The sequence below is a fragment of the Vicugna pacos genome, chromosome 16 (assembly GCF_048564905.1).
Source record: "Vicugna pacos chromosome 16, VicPac4, whole genome shotgun sequence".
Taxonomy (NCBI): Eukaryota; Metazoa; Chordata; class Mammalia; order Artiodactyla; family Camelidae; genus Vicugna; species Vicugna pacos.
Window position 1 is genome coordinate 47266175 of NC_133002.1, and position 22040 is coordinate 47288214.

General features: G+C 55.4%; 3 protein-coding genes across 6 annotated transcripts in view; 2 read left to right on the plus strand and 1 right to left on the minus strand.

Annotated features, from left to right (window-relative positions):
* EZH1 (enhancer of zeste 1 polycomb repressive complex 2 subunit) overlaps nt 1-3015 on the plus strand; it is a 28354-nt gene extending 25339 nt beyond the window's left edge. For all 3 annotated transcript variants that reach the window (XM_031685519.2, XM_072939299.1, XM_072939298.1), the window contains 2 exons: nt 272-356; nt 640-3015. In XM_031685519.2, the coding sequence (XP_031541379.1) occupies nt 272-356; nt 640-700 (146 nt within the window). In that variant the 3' untranslated portion in view covers nt 701-3015. The remainder of the gene's footprint in view (nt 1-271; nt 357-639) is intronic.
* A 250-nt stretch (nt 3016-3265) lies between these two features.
* CNTNAP1 (contactin associated protein 1) lies at nt 3266-18731 on the minus strand. 2 transcript variants are annotated; one of them, XM_006199216.4, is made up of 24 exons: nt 17004-17341; nt 16056-16157; nt 15768-15961; nt 15193-15340; nt 14901-15104; nt 14088-14272; nt 13416-13559; nt 12519-12780; nt 11864-12013; nt 11438-11609; nt 10867-10973; nt 10608-10727; nt 10038-10241; nt 9685-9841; nt 9469-9596; nt 8978-9163; nt 8252-8473; nt 7762-8001; nt 6523-6876; nt 6235-6362; nt 5696-5789; nt 5274-5519; nt 5127-5174; nt 3266-4660 (listed from the first exon to the last, which is right to left on the minus strand). In XM_006199216.4, exons 1-24 carry the CDS (start codon nt 17065-17067, stop codon nt 4374-4376), a joined length of 4146 nt encoding a protein of 1381 aa, XP_006199278.2. In that variant the 5' UTR covers nt 17068-17341; the 3' UTR covers nt 3266-4373. The 2 variants fall into 2 exon arrangements, with proteins under 2 accessions (XP_006199278.2, XP_072795398.1); XM_072939297.1 differs by lacking the exon at nt 17004-17341 and adding an exon at nt 18671-18731 and having other exon boundaries at nt 3267-4660.
* On the plus strand, nt 17907-20002 carry CCR10 (C-C motif chemokine receptor 10). Its single transcript, XM_006199217.4, has 2 exons — nt 17907-17945; nt 18774-20002. Exons 1-2 carry the CDS (start codon nt 17922-17924, stop codon nt 19839-19841), a joined length of 1092 nt encoding a protein of 363 aa, XP_006199279.2. The 5' UTR covers nt 17907-17921; the 3' UTR covers nt 19842-20002.
* Nucleotides 20003-22040: the final 2038 nt, after the last annotated feature.

A 22040-nucleotide genomic window follows, 5' to 3' on the forward strand; every position in this document is an offset into this window, starting at 1 on the left:
CTCTCTCTCGTTCAGTTTTATAATCTGCTTTTTCCACTGAATACTTATAAATATTTCCCCACAAACATGAGTCTTTTAAAGATAATTCTTTCCCCATGTTACTGGCCAGAATAACAGATCTAAAAGCATAGAGACAGCTACCTTCAGTGACTACTTTCTAATTCCACTTCATTTGTTTTCACTGGGAATTTGGAGAAAATCAGCCCAGACTTTACTGATTGATGACTTGGAGATGACTAGGAATCTAGCCTTGGGTTTATCCTATTTGCAGTGGTCATGGTGAATGGAGATCATCGGATTGGGATCTTTGCCAAGAGGGCAATTCAGGCTGGCGAAGAGCTCTTCTTTGATTACAGGTGAGGCAGCCAGGAGTGGTCCTAGGGAGGTGGCCCTAGAGGTAGTAGGGGTGGCTGTTGGAATTGATTTGGGGGCTTAAGGGGAGTGATGTGGGTGACAGAGATGATCTCACGGTGGTCAGGGCTTTTTCTTTGTTCTGCTCTCTGGTGCCTTGCCTCGGAAGTAGGGGCATCATAAACCGCTGTTAGGGAGTGGGAGGGGGAAGTGAAACGGGAGGGGACTCCATCTTTTTAATCACAAAGCCTTGATAGTAACCTGGTTCCTCCTCCTGCTCTGGGACAGGTACAGCCAAGCTGATGCCCTCAAGTACGTGGGGATCGAGAGGGAGACTGATGTCCTTTAGCCCTCCCGGGCCCCACACCAGCGCTTATGGTAGCGGCACTGTCTCTGCTTTCATGCACACACCACCGCTGCTCAAGTTTTCTGCACTATGTGTCTCCTACACCGAGAAACCCACCCACCCGCTCCCTCTGTACTGAGGCCTCAGCTGTGTCCAGTGGGGACAAAACTATCTCCATGAGAGGGGAGACAAAGGCAGCTAGGGCTTGGGCTCCCAGGAGAGAGAGTTGCACAAGCAGGAGACTGCATCTCAGGCCTCGGAGGAAGAGAACACAGGCTGGGGGCAGATGACTTATGCTTGATTTTCTTATCAGCTACCCAGGCTGTGGGCCTCAGGAATCAACTTGCACAAGCGGGCAATTCAGGCTGGTGAATTGCATTAGCCTGTGATTCTAGCTTTCCAAATTAAGGGTCCTTCTGTAGTTGGGTTGCCAGCGTCTCTGTGGTCCTAATACCTGGAGAGAACAGGCTCAGTGAAGTTTGGTACCTGGAGCTTAGCGTGGTCGGGGTTAAAGGCGAGCCTGGCAGGCAACACAGGCTGAGTTCAGCCGGGAGATGGGTCACCTTACTACCTCTTTCCTCCTGACAGGCTTCACACTGAAAGAGTGTGGGTTCTAAGTATAGATATGCAACACTGGGAGAAGGAAAACTAAGTCATTCTTCCACGGACAGAGAGTGAGAACCAGCCTGACAACAATAGATAACCTGCTAAGCTTGGGGCCCAGCTGTATACCCTGGAGATGGATGGATACATTTTCAGATTCCCAGGAGCAGCTGCCGGTACCCTGTCAGCTCTTTCCGAAGTTCTGGCTTAGTGACTGCAGGCACACATCATGCTGCTGCTGAAGGAGTTGAGGGGCTTTTGTGGCCTGGCTGTGATGCTCTGGTCCCCTGCACACGCAGTTGTTTTCAGGCCTTTCATTCCCCTTGAGGCTAGGCTCACAGGGCCACTGTGGCTTCTCTTCTGGGTAGAGGGGCGCAGGCCTGGACTAGAGAGGGGGAATGCTGTTGGTTGATTACTTTCCTGTCTGTAGCACCTGCTGTTGGAAAGGGTGAGTGGACAGTATGTGTTTGGAGGTGGGCGAGGGGCTCCCAGATTGCACGTGTTTAAGATGGCATCGTGCGTGCAGCACTGACTGGCAGAGGGTCCTTGAGGCAGGCCGACCACCTGTGCCAGTTTGTGGTGCCATTCTCTCTGGGATACACACAGAGCAAAGCACTTTATTTCCTTTAGAAGGTCTGTAGATTGGGGTGGCGTTTGAGCTAAGATCTCTGGGGTCCCTGCCTAAATCATGTTCCTGAGGGAGAAGGGAGAGAGGGTGGAAGATTCTTCTCTAGTTCTGTCTCATGTCCTGGGGGAGGCAGGGGAGGCTGCCTCGAAACAGGAGAACCTAATGAGAATGACGCCAGCTCTAAGAGCTTCCCCTGTGCCTGTGGCTGGTGCTAAGCTGGCAGGGAATATGGAGCATTGCGCTGGATATAAAGACGTGGGCAGGTGCAGACTGGCCTAGGGAGTGTCAGAATAGGGAGCAGGCTTCTCCCTACTCTCGGGGAAATCAGAGCCTCTCTTCCCCGGTCTATGCTGACCACTCCCTTCCTACAGCCCCACTGGCTGTCCCGTAAAGCAAGGAGTAGGCTTCCCTCTGGCCAAGCTGTCACGTAGGGATTTTTGTGGGACATGCACGCGCACACACACACACACACACACACACTCTCTCTCACTCACCACACTTGTGGGCACACATGCACTCAGCACTGAGCACACGCCCAGCCAGTTCCTGACGAGAAGCCTCTTCCCACCTGATTGGGCCAGCCCCCACCATGATTCTGAAATCTGCATCTGCTGTGGTTTGTATGCATTGTGTACTGGGGACACCTTCTAGCTGAACTGTGGGCTCTGAATTACTCATAAATTATAGGGAAAAACTATAGACAAATGAAGGAGAGTTAGGGCTGTATGAAATGCCAGAGGCTGGCTATAAGGAATAGGTGGGGGAAAAAATTACATGCAGCCTTTGAGAGGCTAGACTCAAAGGAGCCCCCCCCCAGTGTGCAGAATCACTGTGGTTGATCCCCTTCCCCCCAGTGTCAGACCACTAATACTCCTGTTCCGCCAGCATTCCCATCCTTTTCCCTGCTATCCCCCACCTTTAAATGACGGGTCTCAACTCCTCCCCCCCAGACATGTAATGATGGATGGAGCAAGGTGGTAGGAACCGGGGGAGGCTGGTATATGTGCGGCTTTATTGCCAGTGAATTTCACGCACTTTAAAGTCCTGTGGCTTGTGACCTCTTATCTGAATAAAGTGGTAGAATCCATTTTGGCAAGTTGTGCACTGCATTCTTTGGGGTCCAGGGGTGGATCCCTGGGAAGATTCAGGGATGGTGGTACAGGGGCAGCTTGGGCTGAAGCTTTAGCATTCTGATCCCCACTTGTCCACTGAGATCTGGGGTTGGGGGAGATCTGTGAGTACAGGGTTGGCAAGAACCAGTCAGGCTCCTAGTAGGTGATGGAAGGGTTCTGAATGCTCCCCATAGAGATTCCTGAGCCATCAGATTAGTTCCCTTAAAATCATCCCGCTTTTCCCATAACCACGGCGCCAACTATCACACACAGACTGGGGCTCTGCCACTCTGCTTTATTAGAACAGCTCCAAGTCTGAGAGCACAGCTTCAGAGTGGAGGCTGGATCAGCCTGGGTGAGTGACCAGCAGACCTCATGAGACTTCCAACATGGGAGAAGCACGCTACAGACCGTGGGCACAGCACAGGACAGGACAGTCGATTGTTTTTTTCTTTTATATATAAACTGATAATTAAAAAATTAGAGTAATATATAGAGTTTCTCTGGAGAGAGACTTTGCAACAAAAAATATATATAAAGAATATGACCTCCTGGGCAAATGAAGCAGCATCTCTGAGCGGAGGAAAGAGGGCTCCTCATGCATTGGAGAGGGGGCCAAGCCTTTGGATAGGCACCAAGGCTATTGCATATCTTGGAAGAGAGGGGAAGGGTAGAGCGCTGGCTAGTCAGTGTGTCTGCATTATTCTCTCTACATCGCAGGTTTTTTATGGCTTTGGCTAAAGCGTGTAAAGCAGCGGAGGTACTAAGGTGCTAAACTGAGGCCTTTCGGTCTCTGTGAAAAACAAAAAAGGGGGGTGAGGGAAGCAATGAAGCCCTCCCTAACCCCCAACTGAGTGGAAGCAGATGGAAGACGTTCTGTAGGGCAGGGGGGAGGCTGGGGGATATGATTTAGCAGCCTCCTCCCCCCATACCCTGTGTATCCCTGCAATCCCACACATCTGTCCCTGCTGAGATTGAATATTTGAAGGGAGGCAGTTAATCTCCCCTGCACTCTGTTGTTAATCCCTGGCAGCAGCTGGGACAGGGATGGCAGGAAGGGCCTGTCTCAACCCCATGAGGCCTCTCCTTTGGGGCAAGCAAACAATCAGGAGCCTGAGGAAATGGGGATGGGCAGGGCATTGGTTTAGGCAGTGAGGCTCAACCACTCCCTTTGGTCCCATCTGTAGCTCTGCCCACCAAACTAGGCAGGAGGGGGCATCCTCTGGATGAGCAGAGCCAGCTAAGAGGAGCCAAATGTCCCTGACAGGGTAGGGTAGAGGCAGGAACTGGGGAATTCGGAGGAGATGGACTTGGTCCCTGAAGCCCTTCTGATTCATTCAGATCTGGACTCCTCTAGGATCTGGGGTAGATTTTGGTCCCGGGGCCCAGGGGCTGGGGCTGGGGCTGGGGCTGGGGCTGGGGCTGGAACTTGGGTGGAAGCTGGTGTCGGGGCCGGGGCCGGGGCCAGGCCTGAAGTAGGTAGGGGAGGTTTGCTGCTAGGGTGGTAATCGTGAGTGGCCTTGGGCTCATTGGTGTGGTAGGAACCCTTGTAGCGATGATTCTGCAGATAGAAGAGCACCAACATCCCCACCAGCCCCAGCAGCAGGAAGGCCACCAAAACTGAAAGGGAAAAAAGGAGCAATTCAGGGCAGATCTTTGGGGTTTCGCCTACGTACAGAAAACATACAGCATCAGCTGTATGGCCACATCAAGTTATTCCTAAGTACCTGGTAGGTCTGAATTCCTGGCTTATCTCTTGCCGCCTTCTATTTCTAATATTCTCTTTCCCCATCCCTGGTACTTACCCCAATTTCTCATCTCTCTGGATGTTACTGTACCCCATTTCCTCATCCCTTAGCTGTAGCCCCATTGTAATATTTCAATTAAAAGTCTACAGCATCTTCAAACATTTAAAATTCTCCAACCTAATTATAAACTACCTTCAGCAAAGCCTGTTGCATCCTTCTTGGCACCACCATACACCTAGTACCTTCACCTTCCCTCAGCCCTGAGGATACGGGGCTGGGAGGGAATGCTGACAGTCAGAGGGCAGAATGAGGAGGTCAGGGTAGTGAATGCTACTCACAGCCCAGAAGTATGGCAACCCATCCATCATCATGGTAGTATGGGAAGTCTGCAAAGGAGAGCGCACCAGTTAGGAGGGGGCCCCTCCAGGATAAGACTTATTTCCCTTCTCTCTCTTCCCTCCCTCTTCTGTGTCCTGGGGATGTACCTGGGGGCAGATACCAGGGGTCCAGCTCAGGTGGCACCTCTGAGACAAGACGTGGCATGGCTCCACAATTAGACTCAGACAGTTCTCCCTGAACGCGAAGGGCCTCAGCTAGCTCTGCAGTCATGGGTCGAGGCGTTCGGAAGTGGGTTTTGAGAGGAGCCACGTTGTTGAATCGAACACCAGACAGGCAGCCCGAGAAACCTGGTGTGTTGTAGCGCTGGATCTCTGGGTCAATTACTCCCGTCTCTGAGGGAGAGGCAGGCCCAGAGAGAAAGAGGCTTGGACCACCAACAGCCCTGCCCCCTCTTACCAGTCCTCTCATCACCGCCCTCATTGACACTCCCCGTCCTTCACTCTCCTCTAGGCTCTAGTGACTTCACCTACAGCTCTTTCTCCAAAATGCATTCTCACCCACAGCTTACCCATAACGCGCCCCAGATACAAGGCCTTGGGTGAGTCCAGCTGGCTGTCCACCAACAGTGAGAACTTCTGTTCTGTCAAGGGGAAGTAGTCCACCTGAAGCGGGATGGGAAAGGAGGTGAGGGAGGGCGAACCAGAGGCAGACATAGCCCAGACCATGCTGGAACTCTCCCCTCCAAACTGGTGGTGAGTCCTACCTCGCTCAGTCCTAGGTGGGCAGCCCCTGGGCCCAGATGTAGGATTTGGTATTAAAAACCCAACAACCGGGTTTTGAGCCCTGTTTCTGCAGCTTATGGTGGTTTGACTTTGGAGAAACTACTTACTTTCTGAGTCCATTCACTGAGTGGTCAAGCGAATATAAAAGAGCTGCCTACCTGCGCTACCTCACAGAGCAGTTGTGAGGGCCCATGAGGTAATACACGTGAAAAGCCTCTGTAAATTGGAATGTGCTCTACAAATGCTAAACATCTGACATTTACTGCTGCCACAACCTAGCTGGTGAGCTTGTGATCTGAACCCACCCGCCCATCTCTGCACGCACCTGGATGAAGAGGTGGCGGTAGACCCGGGTGATGTTGACGCTGTGGGGCTGGCCGTCAGTGACCGGGCGGGTGGTCAGCTGGTACACGTAGGGACTGGTGCCCAGCTGATAGCGCAGCTGCAGGGTCCCTGTGGGGTGGAGAGGAGAAAGAGGGGATCTCCTCTCAGCTCTGACAGTTCCCGTCTCCTAAGAGCGCTTGGGTCCTTGTGTTGGTGGATCAGTTGTTTTGAGAATGGAGGGTGCCCAGAGGTAGCTGGAGTTGAGGGCGAGAGCCTGTGGGGAGCTTACCGTCTTCCTTAATGAGCACAGCCATGTAGTCACGCACAAAGGAGCTGACGTAGAGCAGGACGGCGGGGGCGGAGTGGGTGCTGAAGCTGAAGGAAACCTCCTCTCCAGTGACGTTGTAGACAGGCCCACGGTAGCCCGGCACCGGTCGGCCAGGCCGCGGGTAGTCAGGCAGACGGTACCCAGGGCCATGGTAGCCAGGCACGTAGCCCGGCGTGTCGTAGCCGGGGATGTAGCCGGGCTCATAGCCGGGCACCGGCCGGCTCAGCATGTGGGAGAACTCCCGGGCTGCGGAGCGCAGCGCCGACTGTAGGTTATAGCGCATCCAGGTGCCGGGCTCAAAGAAACCACCAATATCTGAAGGCAGAGGTAGTGAGGTCAAGGCCCCCTTCCCAAATTCAGACACTGTCTGTGTCATCCACACACACCCTCTGGCCCTTGTCCCCAGGTTCTGCCACCACCACAGCCAATATCTATTCACTTTAAGGTCCCCTGGAGCCTCTATGTCACAGAAGGGAATCTTACAAACCATGAGAAGTATAAAAGATCATCTAATCCAACCCCTGCATTTTTGCAGGTGAGGAAACTGAGGCTCAGAAACGGGTAGTGACTTGCCTAAGGAAACACAGTAAATTGAGAATCATCTGGTACACCTGGCACTGCTCACACTGCCAAAGCAAGACCAAAGGTCTTCTGTTGGTACCTAAGTCCCTGTATCTCCCTACCTCATCAGACTTCTCCCACCAGTAACCTACCTGCTCACACATCCTCCTAGACCAGCCTCAGAGAGGATGCAGTCTGGGTCTGTGTGCTGAATCTCGCTAAGGTGAATGTCAAGACTCGCCTTAACCAAGAACCAGGTTGTAGACATGTTTTAGGAGTGCAGCGATTGTCAAATAGGAAATGGCTTGGGAAGGCATCATACAGCCTGAGGCAGATATGCTTGCAAGGGGGGTAACCTGTGTTCCCTTGGTACTAGTGGGAAGATAGGGAAGTTATTTGTTTATTACTTTTGAGTTCTTTTAGTACCAGCTAGCTGTACCATCCCTTCCTTGCTCCACCTTATTCCTTTGGAGTCACCCAGCATCTTAACTGCCTGGTGGCCCCAGCTCAAAGATTAAGAACCCAGGGGCAACTCTACCTTTCCCTGATGCTGACTCTATGCCCTCCTTCCTTCCCTGCCCTCCCTACACCCCATTACACCCTATGGCTCCTTGTCCTCCTATAACCAGCAGCACTAACCGTGGTTGCAGTATGGCCCATCAAAAGCCGTGAGGTCACAGTCACAGGTATAGTAGCTGTAGCGCTCCACACAGCGGCCTCCATGGAAACAGGGGAACCGGGGGTGGGCGCAGTGGCCCGTGCAGTTGGGTGAGGTACCCTCAGAGGCATTGGCACGGCCCTCCAGGTTCAGAGTCACTCCATTCAGACGCATAGCCCTCAAGCAACCCACAAAGGGCCGCCTCTTAAGCTCCGCAGATCCTGGGGAAGGTGGGCAGGTCAAGAAATGGGTGCAGAGCCAGAGATCAGGATAAGTTTTGGGGCTGGGAAGGGAGCTGAGGGGGCTAGAAGAATGGACTGGAGACCAGAGACTAGAGAGGAAAAGTGGGCCTTTGGCTCACTCTGAGTCCGAGGGGATTGGAACCTAAGACACGGGGTTCCTGGAAACATGGAGAGTGGCTTTGAAGGTGGGGTAAGTATGCTTCAGACCTGCCTCTGTGTTGCTGCTCACCAACATAGAGGGGCTGGTCATACTCCAACCAGAGGTAGGTCTGCAGGGGCATAGGTCGCAGCACCCAGGGTCGGTGATCCACACGGAGCCGGGCCTGCTTCACGTTGATCTCTGCCCGGACGAGGTGCCACTCATCGTCATTGAACTCGAAGTCATCTGAGTGCACTGTCAAGTTCTCATCCCCATTGCCTACATCGAAGGCGAAGACCACATCCCGGGATGCTGAACAATGTGGGGGAAGGGGAGAGAACTCAGACCTTCGAGATCCCTCACAGGTTCACCCAATACAATCCCTCTTCTTCTTCACTCCTTTGAGCTTCTTGAATGTCCCTCCAATTTGTCTACACCCTGGGACAAAACCCATAAACTGCTTAAAATGTCATCTGGTCTCTCCTCAGTTCCCAGAAGTGGGGTTGGGAGCCAGCTTCCCAGCCCCACTTCTCAGGTTAGAAGCAGAGCTCGTCAGGCAGGAAACCACCCCCCTCAAAAGTCCAGCTTCCTTACTCACAAGTCAGGGGCCTAAGGCCCAGAAAGGCCAAGTGGTTGCCCAGGGTCACAAAGCCAGCTGTCAAGACAGAGCTGGGACTAGAAGCCAGGGCCACCTAAAGCCATTTGCTGCCTCTCAAAGACACATCTGCCCTTGTTACTTACCCCTGCCTCCACCCACCCCACCTCTCCCCAGGGATCTTCATCTCCCCCATGTTCCCCCAGGGTTTGCCTGCTCACTGTTGAGTTCCACTCGAACATAAGGGCGGCGCCACTGGTAGTAAGAGCCCCCTATATTCTCTAGGAAGACTCCTGAGGGAGCCGAGGTCCTGAAGTAGAAGGAAACATCAAGGCTGTGGTTGGCCTGGATTGGGGGAAAGCGTAGCGCAGCCCCAGTGTGGAAGGAGATGGTGTTCCAGGAATTTCCTACAAAACCAGATGGAGGAAGACCTTGTCAGTGAGGTGGGAGGGGGGAGGAGTAAGGAGCCTCAGGTTGGGGGGCGGGTGGGCAGAGATAGGACAAATGGGTACAGCTGTGGGTAGCCAAGGGGAGACTAAGGAGTGTGACAAAAGACAGTAAGGAGCAGAGGAACAACATAGATGTGGGTATGTCACAGCAGGAGCTGGGGTGTCTGGCACTGTGTCCAGGAACCTCCAGTGGGTCAGGTGGCCTAGATTTTAGAAACTGGAGAGCCAACCCTGGGAGGGCAGACAAGGGACCTGCCACTCACGATCGCCATAGCAGCGCAGAGGCCTCAGGAAGAACTGGGCCTCAGAACTGGAACGGTTTGTGTCCCCCACCACCACTTGAGTGACAGGCAAATGGTCCACAAAGGTCAGCAGTCCCTTGTCGGTTCTCCTGTGGGGGCAGGATGTGGTGGCTCAGCCCCTGCCACTCAGCTGCCCCTGGCATCCTGAAAGCCCTGTCCCTTGGCCCCACCACTTACCACTGGGGCTGGTCAGCATCACAGTTACAGTGCAGAGCGGGGTCCACACAGCTCCTGTCCAGACCACAGGCACAGCGCTGAATCCCGGGCTGCGAGCCTCCCCAGTAGAAGTGTTGCTCCTCGTTTCGGCCAATCCAAAAGCTGTAGGGGTAGCCTCCTGGGGAAGAGGCGCAGGCAGTTTCCAGACCCTGTCCATCCATTAGCCTCTGGGGTCCTCTTACCCTTCCAACCAGTCCAGATCCTTACTTGAATCCTCTAGCCCAGCGCTCCCCAGAACCCTCTGGTCTTTTCCCAGGCCCAACTGGTCTCTCCTCTGCTCCCCCCACCTTGCTCTCCATTCCCCCAGCCCTAACCTGCAGTGTTTAGCAGCCGGGAATTGTAGCAGGAAAACTCAATCCACTGTTCACAGTGCTGGGAAGCATTGGCCAGGGCACTGACTTCCTCCCAGGATGCATTCCAATACTGGACGGCCCCGAGGTATGGCCGCTCCATGCTGGAACCTGTCACCCGAGTTGTCCACAGCCTGTCATGCCGCACCACTGTCCATGCCCGGTTCTCTGGGGGAGTGAGCAGGGCAGAGCTGTGGCCAGAAAGGGGCATTCTCAACCCATCTCCCTGCCTGCTTCCGGCCCCACTGCTGCAACTCAGAGCCAATAAACATGGCCAGCAGCTCCATTCCAGCCCAGTTCTGGGCCCCTAACATTGTAGGCTGTAGATGAGACAGCTGGAATGGATCAGGAAGCTGAAATCTATCTGCAAGGCTAGATTACAAATTCCTGAGTGTCCCCTTTCCCTTTGGCCCTCCTTTACCCCCACCACTGTTTAATCGTACTTGCCCCTGTCCACCCTCCCATCCTTCCCCACCCCCACACCCCTGCATTGCCTTGTCAGCTGTCCCCTCACCACCCACTAGAGTCACTTACCTCGGATATCACAGTACACTACAAATGGCTTCAGGGGGCCACTGCCATCAGGATCAATGGTGAAGTTTCCAGAAATTTTGCCACTGAGCCGATAGGCCTCACAGGATTCCTTATACAAAGCTGGCAGGTAGTGAGTGGGAAAAGGATAATTATGGGGTCAGAGGGCTAGGAGGGCCAGCCCTACCATCTCTAGAAGCCTCATGATCCCCAGAAACCTCCTGACCTCCCCTGTCCCTGCCCTACACCCCAGGTGGCTTACGTTGGTGGCAGGTCTCCCCCTTGTAGCCTGTCAGTTCACAATAGCAGATGAAGTCATCCCAAGACTGGTAGCAGCGTCCATCATGTTCACACATGTTAGGGCTGCACCTAGGAAAGGGGGTCAACACCAAGGGAAGGAGTCTTACTGAGAGCTTGGGAGTAGTGACTGATCCCTACAAGCTTCACTTCCAGCTTCTGAAAGCACCAGAGCCTGGTGAAACATAACCCACCCAACTAGCCAGCTATAAGTCTAAACGCTGGGGCATTAGGCAGATCTCAGGGCTCAAGTACAATTGTTTCCCCTTCTACAAAAGAATAAATAATGCCTTATTCCACCCCCCAAAAAAACCCTCTAGGACCAAAACCAGGTGCTTCATTTTCATTTTGAGCATGTGTCACTTTAAGGGAAGAAATAAGAGGTGAGAAGTAAAGGAGAAATCATCCCTAGGTGGGAGGCTTAGGAGCTGGGACCAGGAGATGGGAGATCATTGAGAAAGGCTACTCCCATTGGGAGACCATGGAAGAGGGCTTTGGAAGGGTCACCTTTTTTAGGGAGAAGGGCTTTTGGATACCTATCAGTGATGCCACATGTGTCAAAGAGGACCTCAGCATAGTATCCAAGCCGCCGGCCCTCCACCAGAGTCAGGTTGACCAGTTGACCATCCACCTTGAGCAGCTCCATGCAGCCATGGAACGCCGTCTGGTTGGAGTGGCAGCCCGATCGACTGGCTGGCTTGGGACAACCTGGAGCAACCACCCCTGTGAGGCCCTCCCCAAGGGAGACTCCAGAGATCCTCCCCCAGGGAGATGCCAAGGGAGAGCCACACATGAAGGAAGGGGGCCAGTAGATAGTGACAGTGACCTTCTAGTCCCCAAGGCCCCAGAGGGAAAAGAGGGATTTGCCACTACAAAACTCTCCATGTAGCCCTGTCCGGGTGGACTTAGATGGGGCCTTCCCACCCAGAGACAGGGGTCTAGCCAGGTTGGCCCCCACTTACCTCCAAAGAAGTATGAGGTTCCTGTACGGATCAGCAGTGGGTATGAGACCCTGACCTCTGCCCCCTCTACATCATCAATGCTAATGACTGCATGGTTTTCTTGTGCCACAAAATTCACCTCATGCCAAAAGCCATCATTCAGGCGGTACCCTGCATGGGACAGGAGGATGGTGTGGGTGGGGGAAGCACTACACTCTAGGAGAAGAGTGTCTTGAGTGGGGAAGCAGAAGCCCCACTCCGTGTCCCAACAGCAGCCTATGTGACCCCATTTTTACACCTATCACACTGAGTGGTGACATGTCTGAATGTCTCTCTTCACTATCGGGAACCTCAGAAGTCGACAGAGTCCATAAAATCATAAATGAATAATAAACACCTCCAGAGACCTCCTGGAACTGAAGTATACCAGTACTCTCAGCCTTTCTGCTTCTCCTAGTGCCCTTAGCCCCGAAGATCTGCCTCCTCACCGCCACACTCCCAGCTGCCTCCATCCACTCCCATCTTTTCCCAGGGCCCTAAGATCTCCTGCCCTGCTCGCTTCACTCCCTCACCCGTCTCCAGTAGGCTGAGGCCTCAGTCCAGGCTTACAACCTCCCTGGTTCTCCTCTGCCTTTCTCTGGCCTCCTTGTGCCTCCGCCTACCCTCCACCCCTCACCAGCAGCGAACTGAAGCTTCTTCCGGCCAGTCTGCACTATGGACACGTTGACCTGCCCTTCACTGAGCATCAGCTCCACGTGGCCCAGCCCGTCCCCCAGGCGGGAGAAAAGTAGCAGCCCAGTGAGATCCCAGGTGCGGAAGCGAAAAGAGACTGCAAGGCGGCCGCGGCGCGGGAAGCCAGGCACTTGCACGAAGTTGTGAGGACCTCCGAAATTGATGGGGTGAGGAACCGGGTCCAGGCAACGGAATGCCACCTTACCCTAGGGAGGAAAGTGAGGACCCATCAGCACCTGATCCGCCCCACCCTGCTTCTGTGAGTGAGGCTCCCTGGGTGCAGGAACCCTGACCATTCCCCCCACCCCGCCCCCAGAAACATGTCCATCTGTGAAGGGTGTGTCCAACCAAGTTGGCCCTCGGGACTCCCTTCTCGCTGGCTGTCGCTGATCTACACCGTCTCCAGGGCAACCGCTCCTTCCCTTCCTTCCTTCCAGCGTCGAGAGGCAATTTCCCGCCGGCTTCCCAGCTGCAGTGCATGATTATGCTCCTAAATTGGGGCGGGGGAGGGGTAGCACACACACCTAAACAGCTCTAGGTTCAAGTCCCTCCTTAGCCCCTGCGCAGCTGCCTGACCCCTGGGCAAGTCACTCCGGGTCACTGCACCTTATTTTCCTCAGTTGTAATTGAGGAGGTGGATAGACTGGACCACAGCTTTTAAATGGGGGGTTTTGGGGTGGACTTTGCACCTCCTGTAAGTCCATAATGACCTCCAGTTGAGCATCTGGTTGGGGAAAGAGGAGTCCTCGGCTTTTATCTGTCTCAAGATCTCTTCCCACTCCCTCTGTTTGCTCCAAGCAGCTTTGATGCCACAGCCCCCCAAATCCGCCTGCCCACTGGCCTCGAAGGTGATTCGTGAATGGCGCCGCACAGCCAGGTCCGCGATGTTGACTCGGTTGAAGATTATGTTTTCTATGCAGCCACGGAAATTATGCCGATAGGCAAGGTTCTTCTGCGCGGCGCCCACCAGACCCCCGATGAACATCTGTAGGCAAGGTGAGGAGTGAGGTTCCTTGGGTGCGGCAGGGCCGCCTTTCTTGCGCTCCCCTGTCATAGACCTTCCCACACTCCAGGCTGAGCTTTATAAAAGACTTGGGACAAACATTGCCCCAGTATCAGTATTGAATCTGGAAGCTCACTGGGCCTCCTGTGGCTTGGGTTCTAGCCCTGACTCCACCACAAATTGGCTACATGCCCTTGGGTATGTCAATTAACCTATCTCGGATTCTTTATCTGCTGGTCAGAGACAGAAGGGGACAATTTTTGCATCTTTCCTGATCCCACAAAGCCAGATTCCCAGACCTCATCTCAGGAGTTCTGGGGAGGAGCTGGGAATCTACATGCTAACAGGAACAACAGCAACAAAAACTCAGGCCTCTCTGTGAGCAGCGGGTTTGCCAGGAGCTGCTAGGATATTCGGGAACTGGAAAGCAAGGTCTTACCTCTAGTAGAGAGAAGTGCCGTCTCCCACCAACTCACCCAGCACCCCACTTAACCAAACGGCTCTGCTCACCTCCGTGTCCAGGTTCAGTCTCTCGAAGTCTCCATTGAGCACAAAGCGCTGTACATAGCCATCCAGGGTGAGATTTGCTTCTCTGCCAAATCGGTCCACACGCACATAATGCCAGTGCTGATCATTGAGGACACCACCAGCACTCACGGTCGTGTGACCAGGCCTTGGCTGGATGGGGCTGCTGCCTGAGGGTGGGGAGGTGGGGTCAGACTTGGAAACTGGAGAACCTCAGCGAGCCCGACCCCTCAGCCAGCCCCCAGATGGAACAGCAGCTGGTAGCGCAGAGGAGGGACTGTCCAGGATCCAGGGCAGCCAGGGAGGGTGGGCATATAGAGACTGGACTGCCTTCAGCCTGGGTTGGAGCGATGGCCATTGGTGAGTATGGACTTAGACTAAGTCATTTAACCTCTCTGAGCCTCTGTTTTCCTTTCAGTAAAACTTGCGGTAAAATAGCTGCTTCTACCTCATCATGTGGATCTTATGAAAAGGGAATGAGATACAAAATAATAACTCTGTGTGTGTGTGTGTGTGTGTGTGTGTGTGTGTGTGTGTGTGTGTGTGTTACAATAAGGAAACAGGCTGGGAAATGCTTGTCCAAGGTCACACCGCTGGTAGGTGGTAGAGCTGAGGCTAGAATCCACTTCTCCTGACTTTTGTCGTGTGTTTTGTTAGCACCAAATTTTACACGAAAAGGGCAAGGTGGTCCAAACAGTGAAGGGGAGGATAGGGTGTGGGCGCGGCTTCGCGGAGGGGGTGCAGCGAAGGGCGGTGGCAGGAGAGCCTCGGGGGTCGCGCCCGCGACGCTGAGCTCACCCAGGCTCATATGCAGCAGCAAGTGCGCCCCCTGCAACTCGAGTGTCACGTAGTCGCCCTGGGCGCCTTCGGCGTGCAACAGGAGCCCGTCTTTCTCTTCTGTCTTGAAGCTGAAGGCGAACACGTCCCACAGACTCCGGCTGACCCCTCGCGGGAAGCGATAAGAGATGGCATCATCGCCGTCGAAATAGAGCACATCGGACTCTGTGGGAAGGACAGCAGGTGGGTCGGGGACTGGGGAGACTGCTTGTCTCCCGGGTTCCCCCACCAACCCACAACCTCGCACCCTTACTGTAAGGGCAGCCATAGAGACCAAGCCTCAGGCCGATCTTGCCGCGCGGGTTCCAAGCCAAGGGCACGATGCGGATGTAGCGCGCCGTGAAGTGGTAGTGCAGGTCGTGGCGAACCACCGCTGACTCGTTCACGTTACCGAAGAAGGTCTGGGGGCAAAGGGAGAGGAGTGACCAGGTCCCCATCCTCTGATTGTTTCTCCACAGCCTTCCAGCCCACAGTCGTCGCATCCAGCCAATCTCAACATCCGGAAGGCAAACACTCCTTATCTCCCCTCCCTTCATGGCTTTACACAGTTTCTTTAGCCTAAAGGGTCCTCTCCACCATTCTATGATTTCTTCAAAACTCAACCTTTAAGAAGCTCTCCCAGATTTTACCCTGAAGTATGTTAAACTCCTCACTGGGAGCATCTTGCACCCATGGTGAGCTGACAGTCCCTCTGGACAGACACCCTGGAGTGGAAATCACTGCTCCTCATCTGTGCCCTCACCACCCCCCCTCCCCTTCCTTCATGCTGGTGCCCAGCCCAGCCCAGGTCACAGAGCTTGAGGTGTGTGCTCAGAGAGCCTAAAGTACCGCGTTGTGCCCTCGCTGGTAGAAGGGTGTCCAGCTGTCCACTCGGTCACCGTAGAGCAGCATGTAACGTGTGACCCAGTCCCATGAGTTAAAGGAGCCCTGTGTGGCCACAGCCCGGATCCGGTGCTTCTTCATTAGGTCGATCTGGAGCCAGGGGTTCGGGTCTCCAATCCTAGGAGACCATCCGCTTATGCCTATAGAAGGGGTAAGGGCTTTCATCACTGACTCCCGCTTTACTTTCAACATTCCAGAGTCCTCCACCCCACCATGGGGCGCCGCCATGCTCACCGTGCAGCCGGGCGAAGCGCGGCGCAGTGAAGAGCCCATAGTAGGAGGAGGCGCCCAGGGAGCGTGCGTACAGGGGCCCGACCAGCTCCTCGTCGCAGCCGTCTGGGTTGGGGGAACCGACATGTTGATCAGAGAGGCCCCTCCCAGTCTTTCCAAAGGCCCAGCACAGTGAGCAACTGGATCTCTTTCTTCTGTATCCTCCAGCGGCAGACCCAGCCCTAACTTAACCATCTATTCAACCTGGGCTGCAGCAACAGCCGCACACTTAGGGGAAGCTGCCTTCTCCCTCTGGGGGAACCCCTAGGCCGGACCTTGCCTAGCCTTATTCCTGCCCTAGTACCAGCTCAGGTTCAATACCTCCCAAAACACAATCCCAGACCTCAGAGTCTTTCAGAACCCGAGTCACCCGAAAATACCAATACAGCCCCAGCTTTAGCCTCAGTCCCATTCATCAGCATCCCCAAACCTGCACCAGCCTCAGCCTGTCCTAGCACGATCGCCAGTTCCACGTCCATCCTTAGTATCATACAGGCTCACCAAATCATATGTAGATCCCAGCCCCCTAATCCAGCTCAGCCCCAGCCCCAGCCCCTAGTTCCTGGTCTAGCTCCAAGCCCAGCCCCAGCCCCTGGCAAAGCCTTAACCCTAGCGCCGGTCACCAGTACCATTCTTATTCTCAACCCTTAGATCTAGACACTAGCTCCCGCTAGGATCCCAGTCCCAAATCCTCGCCTGGGCCTACCCTATCCTCAGCTCCGAGCCCAGTCCTAGCCCGGAGCTGCAATGCGGAGCGCGGGGGAGAGGGAGGAAAGGATGAAAGCGAGCGAGCGAGCGCGCGCCGGCCAGAAAGGGACCTGCGACCACCCAGCCGCAATGCGGTGCGGGACCCGCCCTGCAGGCCTCGGACTCCCGGGACCAACCCTGTCTGCCTGTGAGCCCTGCACTCACAGTAGCCCCAGCTCTGGGCTCCTGAGACCACGGCGAGCAAGATGCAGAAGAGCCGGAGACGCATCACGCAGGGCTGACTGGTCCCGGCGGCCGCCTCCCAGTGCCCGGCTTGGGCTAGGGCTCCAATTCCAGCTTGGGCTCCCAGCTTTCCTCCTGGGGTTCGCTGCGGATCGCTGTCTTTCCTCCTTACCCACCCCTCCCTCTTTCCTCTTTCTCCCAACCCTTCTCTCTGTGTGTGTCGTTTCTGATTCTCTGCTGTTCTCTCCTCTCCTTTCCACCCTCTCTCCTCTCACCTCCCCCCTTCCCCTGCCTCTCTCTCCCGGCACGCGCCGCTTTCCCGGACCCCGCGCAAGCGCGCGCCTCAGCCCCGCTGCGAAAGGGCGGGGGTAGAGAGCCTCCAGCCACCGGGAAATACCCTGAATAACCCGAGGCTGCCAGGGGCTGTGGCCGCAGGGATGGGGGAAGGGAGGTCCTGAAATATCCTGGAAAAGGGAGATCGAAGGGGAGGGTGCCTGGAGGTGGGGGGACAAGTAAGTAAAAGAACCTAACATTTTCTAAGGACAAATCATGCTCCAGGCACCCATGATAGGCACCCTCATAATCCTGTCAATTCTGCTTTGTTGCCTTACTCTACTTTGCAGATGAAAAACCTGAGGCTCAGGGAGGTTAAAAAACCTTCTCAAGATCACACAGGTAGCTAGCAACTGATAATAATCCAAAATCCATTCTTTTTCTACTGGCAGGGTAAAGAGGAAAAAAATTATTTTTAGGGGGTAGAATGGGAAAGTCAGGTAAAGAGAGCCCATAGACCCTAATCCCCACCACCCTCTTGGCCCTTCTCCCCGCCCCTTCCTTCCTGTCCTACTAGTTTAACTTCTCTCCCCAGTGACTTTACCTCAGAAACCCGAGTAGCCAGAGATGGGGACCGAGCCCGCAGAGCAGGTGGGAGTGGGGGCCCTGGGGAAAGGGTGACAGAGAGGGAGGGTATGGTGTCGGGATGGGATTCTCCACCTGGTACCAGGCCTCTGCCATGCTATGACCTATCTAGGATGCCTGGAGCCCTCTGGGAACAGGGACCCTCCAGATAGATAGGGCTGGTGATGTGAGGCTGGGGTTGGATGGGACTGGGGCTAAGGGGAGGGTAAGCTGGACCTAGAAGTCCCAACCAAACCCAGAAAACCTGAGCCCCAACCCTTGCGACCCCCTTGTCATGCGTAGTTCAGTGCACCTGTATTGGAGGTTTAGAGATTGGGGTGAGGAGGGGAGAATGGAAAGGAGACATAGTCCAGACCAAGCATGGAGTCCAGGGACCAAATCTGAGGTAAAGCCTGCATGTGTGTGTTCTTCCAGGAGAGGGCGCTGCAAAGGAACTGAAGCTCTAAGATTCATTAATAACATAAGCGGTTAGCCTATCGAGAGCCCAGATGCTTCACATTCATTATCTTCCTTATTTCAAACAACTCTGCCAGGTGGGCTGATCAGGATTTCTAATCTCGACATTACGCATTAGGCAGCTGAGATCCAGAAGGAGCAAGTGACTTGCTCAAGGTCACCCAGGAAGCTGGATGCAGGGGCAGGAGGAGTGCAAGGGAAGGCAAGGCCTGTTGAGGGTGTGCTAGGAAGTCTGGAGAAGAGTTTATGTCTTCCCAGGGACTGTACCATTGTACCTGGTCACACAGGAGCTCCCAGCTTGGTAAGCATGTGTGGGAGGGCAAGTGCGTAGGGGAGGTGTGTCTCATAAGGTCTCTCCTCTCATTTTGGCCTCCCCAGGTCTCCTGGGGCCCCTACTCGGGGGATGATGAGGAGGCATACTCGGCTGAGCCGTTGCCAGAGCTCTGCTACAAGGCTGATGTCCAGGCCTTCAGTCGAGCCTTCCAACCCAGTGTCTCCCTGACGGTGGCTGCGCTGGGTCTCGCTGGCAATGGCCTGGTCCTGGCCACCCATCTGGCGGCCCGACGCGCTGCCCGCTCGCCCACCTCGGCCCACCTGCTCCAGTTGGCTCTGGCCGATCTTCTGCTGGCCCTGACCCTGCCCTTCGCCGCAGCCGGGGCTCTGCAGGGCTGGAGTCTGGGTAGTGTCACCTGCCGCGCCATCTCGGGCCTCTACTCGGCCTCCTTCCATGCCGGCTTCCTCTTCCTGGCCTGTATCAGCGCCGACCGCTACTTAGCCATCGCGCGAGCCCTCCCAGCTGGACCCAGGCCCTCGGCGCCAGGCCGTGCACACTTGGTTTCAGTCATCGTGTGGCTGTTGTCGCTGCTCCTGGCGCTGCCTGCTCTCCTTTTCAGCCAGGATGGGCAGCGGGAAGGCCAGCGGCGCTGCCGTCTCGTCTTCCCCGAGGGTCTCACGCAGACAGTGAAGGGGGCGAGCGCCGTGGCGCAGGTGGTGCTGGGCTTCGCGCTGCCGCTGGGCGTTATGGCCGCCTGCTACGCGCTCCTGGGCCGCACGCTGCTGGCCACCAGGGGGCCAGAGCGCCGGCGCGCGTTGCGCGTCGTGGTGGCCTTGGTGGCGGCCTTCGTGGTGCTGCAGCTGCCCTACAGTCTCGCCCTGCTGTTGGATACTGCCGACCTACTGGCGGCCCGCGAGAGGAGCTGTCCCGCCAGCAAGCGCAAGGATCTAGCACTCCTGGTGACCGGGGGCTTGGCCCTCGCCCGCTGCGGCCTCAACCCCGTGCTCTACGCCTTTCTGGGCCTGCGCTTCCGCCAGGATCTGCGGAGGCTGCTCCGGGGTGGGGGCTGCAGTCCAGGGCCTCACTCCCACAGCCGGTGCCCCCGCCGGCCCCGCCTTTCTTCCTGCTCTGCTCCCACTGAGACCAACAGCGTCTCCTTCTGGGACCACTAGGGCTTCGAATCAAGAAGAGGCGGGCTGAGGAAATGACTCCAGGGTGGGTAGTGGGAAAGGGGAGTGGGTGGGGGACATTGAGAAAGAGGTAGAGACCTAAAGGTATTGCTTCTGTACTTCTGAACATTAAATTGACAACAAGGAAATGAGATGCAACCCAACAACTGTTACTATTTTTGAGTCACCGGCTTGGAAGTGATTTGTAGCAGGGCAGAGCTAGTGGGTCCCCCCAGGCCCCCTCCCTTTCCCACTCCGCGGTGCTTGGCTTTGAGTGGAAGGCGCTGAGAGCCTGGGGCGGGGCGGGGCGGGGCGGGGCGGGGCGGGGCTTGGGTGGCCGGGGGGTTGCTGAGCTTGCTAAAGCTCTAGGCACTGACACCCCCTCCACCTTCACCCGGTATCTGCCAACAGAGGTGAGGTGGGAAACCTGCCAGACCAGGAGGGGCGAGGGTTCCTCCTGAAATAGTTCAAGGAAGAGCTTTCTAACAACCAGAGCGCTATCCAGTAATGGCTGCCTTAGCGAGTACCGAGTTCCCAGATTGTGGAATGTTCAGGCTAAGGCTGTTGGGGACTGTATGTGCCTATTGCCTAGTTGAGGGTAGGGAAAGGGCCAAGAGATTCCCGTTTTGGGTGTGCTTTGGATTCGATTACCACTCTAGAGTCCCTTCGAAGGTTCTCTGATGGAGAGGAAAAAAGTAATTTAAAAAGTTGAGTTTTTCACCTTGGAGAAGATCCAAGGAGAGAATTCCAATTTGCAAATTTCCAAAGAGCAGTTATCACGGGAGTGGTGGGGGTGGAGGTGACAGCCATTCTCCATCTTCCCTGGGACAGGGTCAGAGGAAATGCACTGAGCCTGCCGGAAAGAGAAAGGTTAGACAACAGAAAGAACTTCCCTGCAGGCAAGAGCCCGGGATCCAGACAGGGAAAACTGTATATGGTTGTGGTGTTTCCATCCTTAGGAAACCTCAGCGCAGGTCACTCTCATCTGTAGCGAGGGCAAGGCTGGGATGGCCTTGATTGATTCCTGGTCTTTGTTTTACACAGTCACCACAGGCAGGATGGTGTCCACGTGCGACAACTCTCGCAGTTTAATATCCGGTCAGAAAAGCTGCCCAGACCACTCCGGCCTGGAGTCTGGGGACCCAGGGCGAGAAGGGCGGGGCGTGGCGGGGATGTCTCCGGGGAGGCGCTGGCCTGTTGTCCCCGCCCTGTCCCGCCCCGCCCAGCTCAGTTTAGGCTAGCCTTCCAGAGCCTCCGGCGGCTGAGACCAAGAGCCACCGCCCCCAGGGTCCAAGATCCAAGGAAGGCCCGGAGATGGCGCCGATCCTCAAATGGTCCCACACGCCAGCCACTGGGGGCCAACCTGGAACCCTCCACCGGAGACCGCGGGAATCGCCGCTGAGTCAGCAACGCACGCGCGCGCCCGCAGTCTCCCTGGCCCCGCCCCGTCCATGGCCCCACCCCGTCCTCCTGGAGCCTGTTAACCCCTTCCTATACAGAACCTCAGGGTAGTCACCCTGAGAGGCCGCCACTCCAATCGAAGACCACAGAACTCCTTAAAATCTCAAGTTCTTCTCCCAACTAGAGCTCAGGGAGCTATGCGCTCTAAGTTGGATTTTATTTCCGGCCTTGGTCTGCACTTTCCTGGAGTCTCTGCCTCAGCTTCTTCACCTCAAAACGGAGGTGACTCAGATCGAGGAACTGGACTCGTTCATCGAAGGGCGGAGGGCTACTTCTAGGACTGCGCCTGGAGCAGGTAGATAAAACTCTCCTTTCTCCGGAATCCTGAAACAAGACAAAGGTTCAGAGGGCAGCAAACGAAGCCTTCCTCTATGCCCTATGGGCACTTTGTTCTCCAAAGCTCCTGTTCAAAAGCGCTTTTAATCTGTTGAATGGTGAGCCAAGAGTTAAAACAAAAGCCTGAAGGCGGGCTTCCGTGACGTCACTAGCAGTCCGCGTCCAACCTCAGAGATGGGGCGTGGCTAACATCGCACCGCCCCCTCTCTCCTCATTCACCTGCCCCTCCCCGCTGTCACCAAGCCAGAGGCACATGATGCAACCCGTCGCAGTTCAAGTAGTTTGATTGGTGGCCGCGCCCGGCGCCAGGCACAAGGATTGGTCAGAGGAGACTGTGACGAAAACTGGACCCTGCCCTGTAATGAAGGGAGGAGAGAAAGAAGAGGGAGGGGGGCCCCGAGGGGA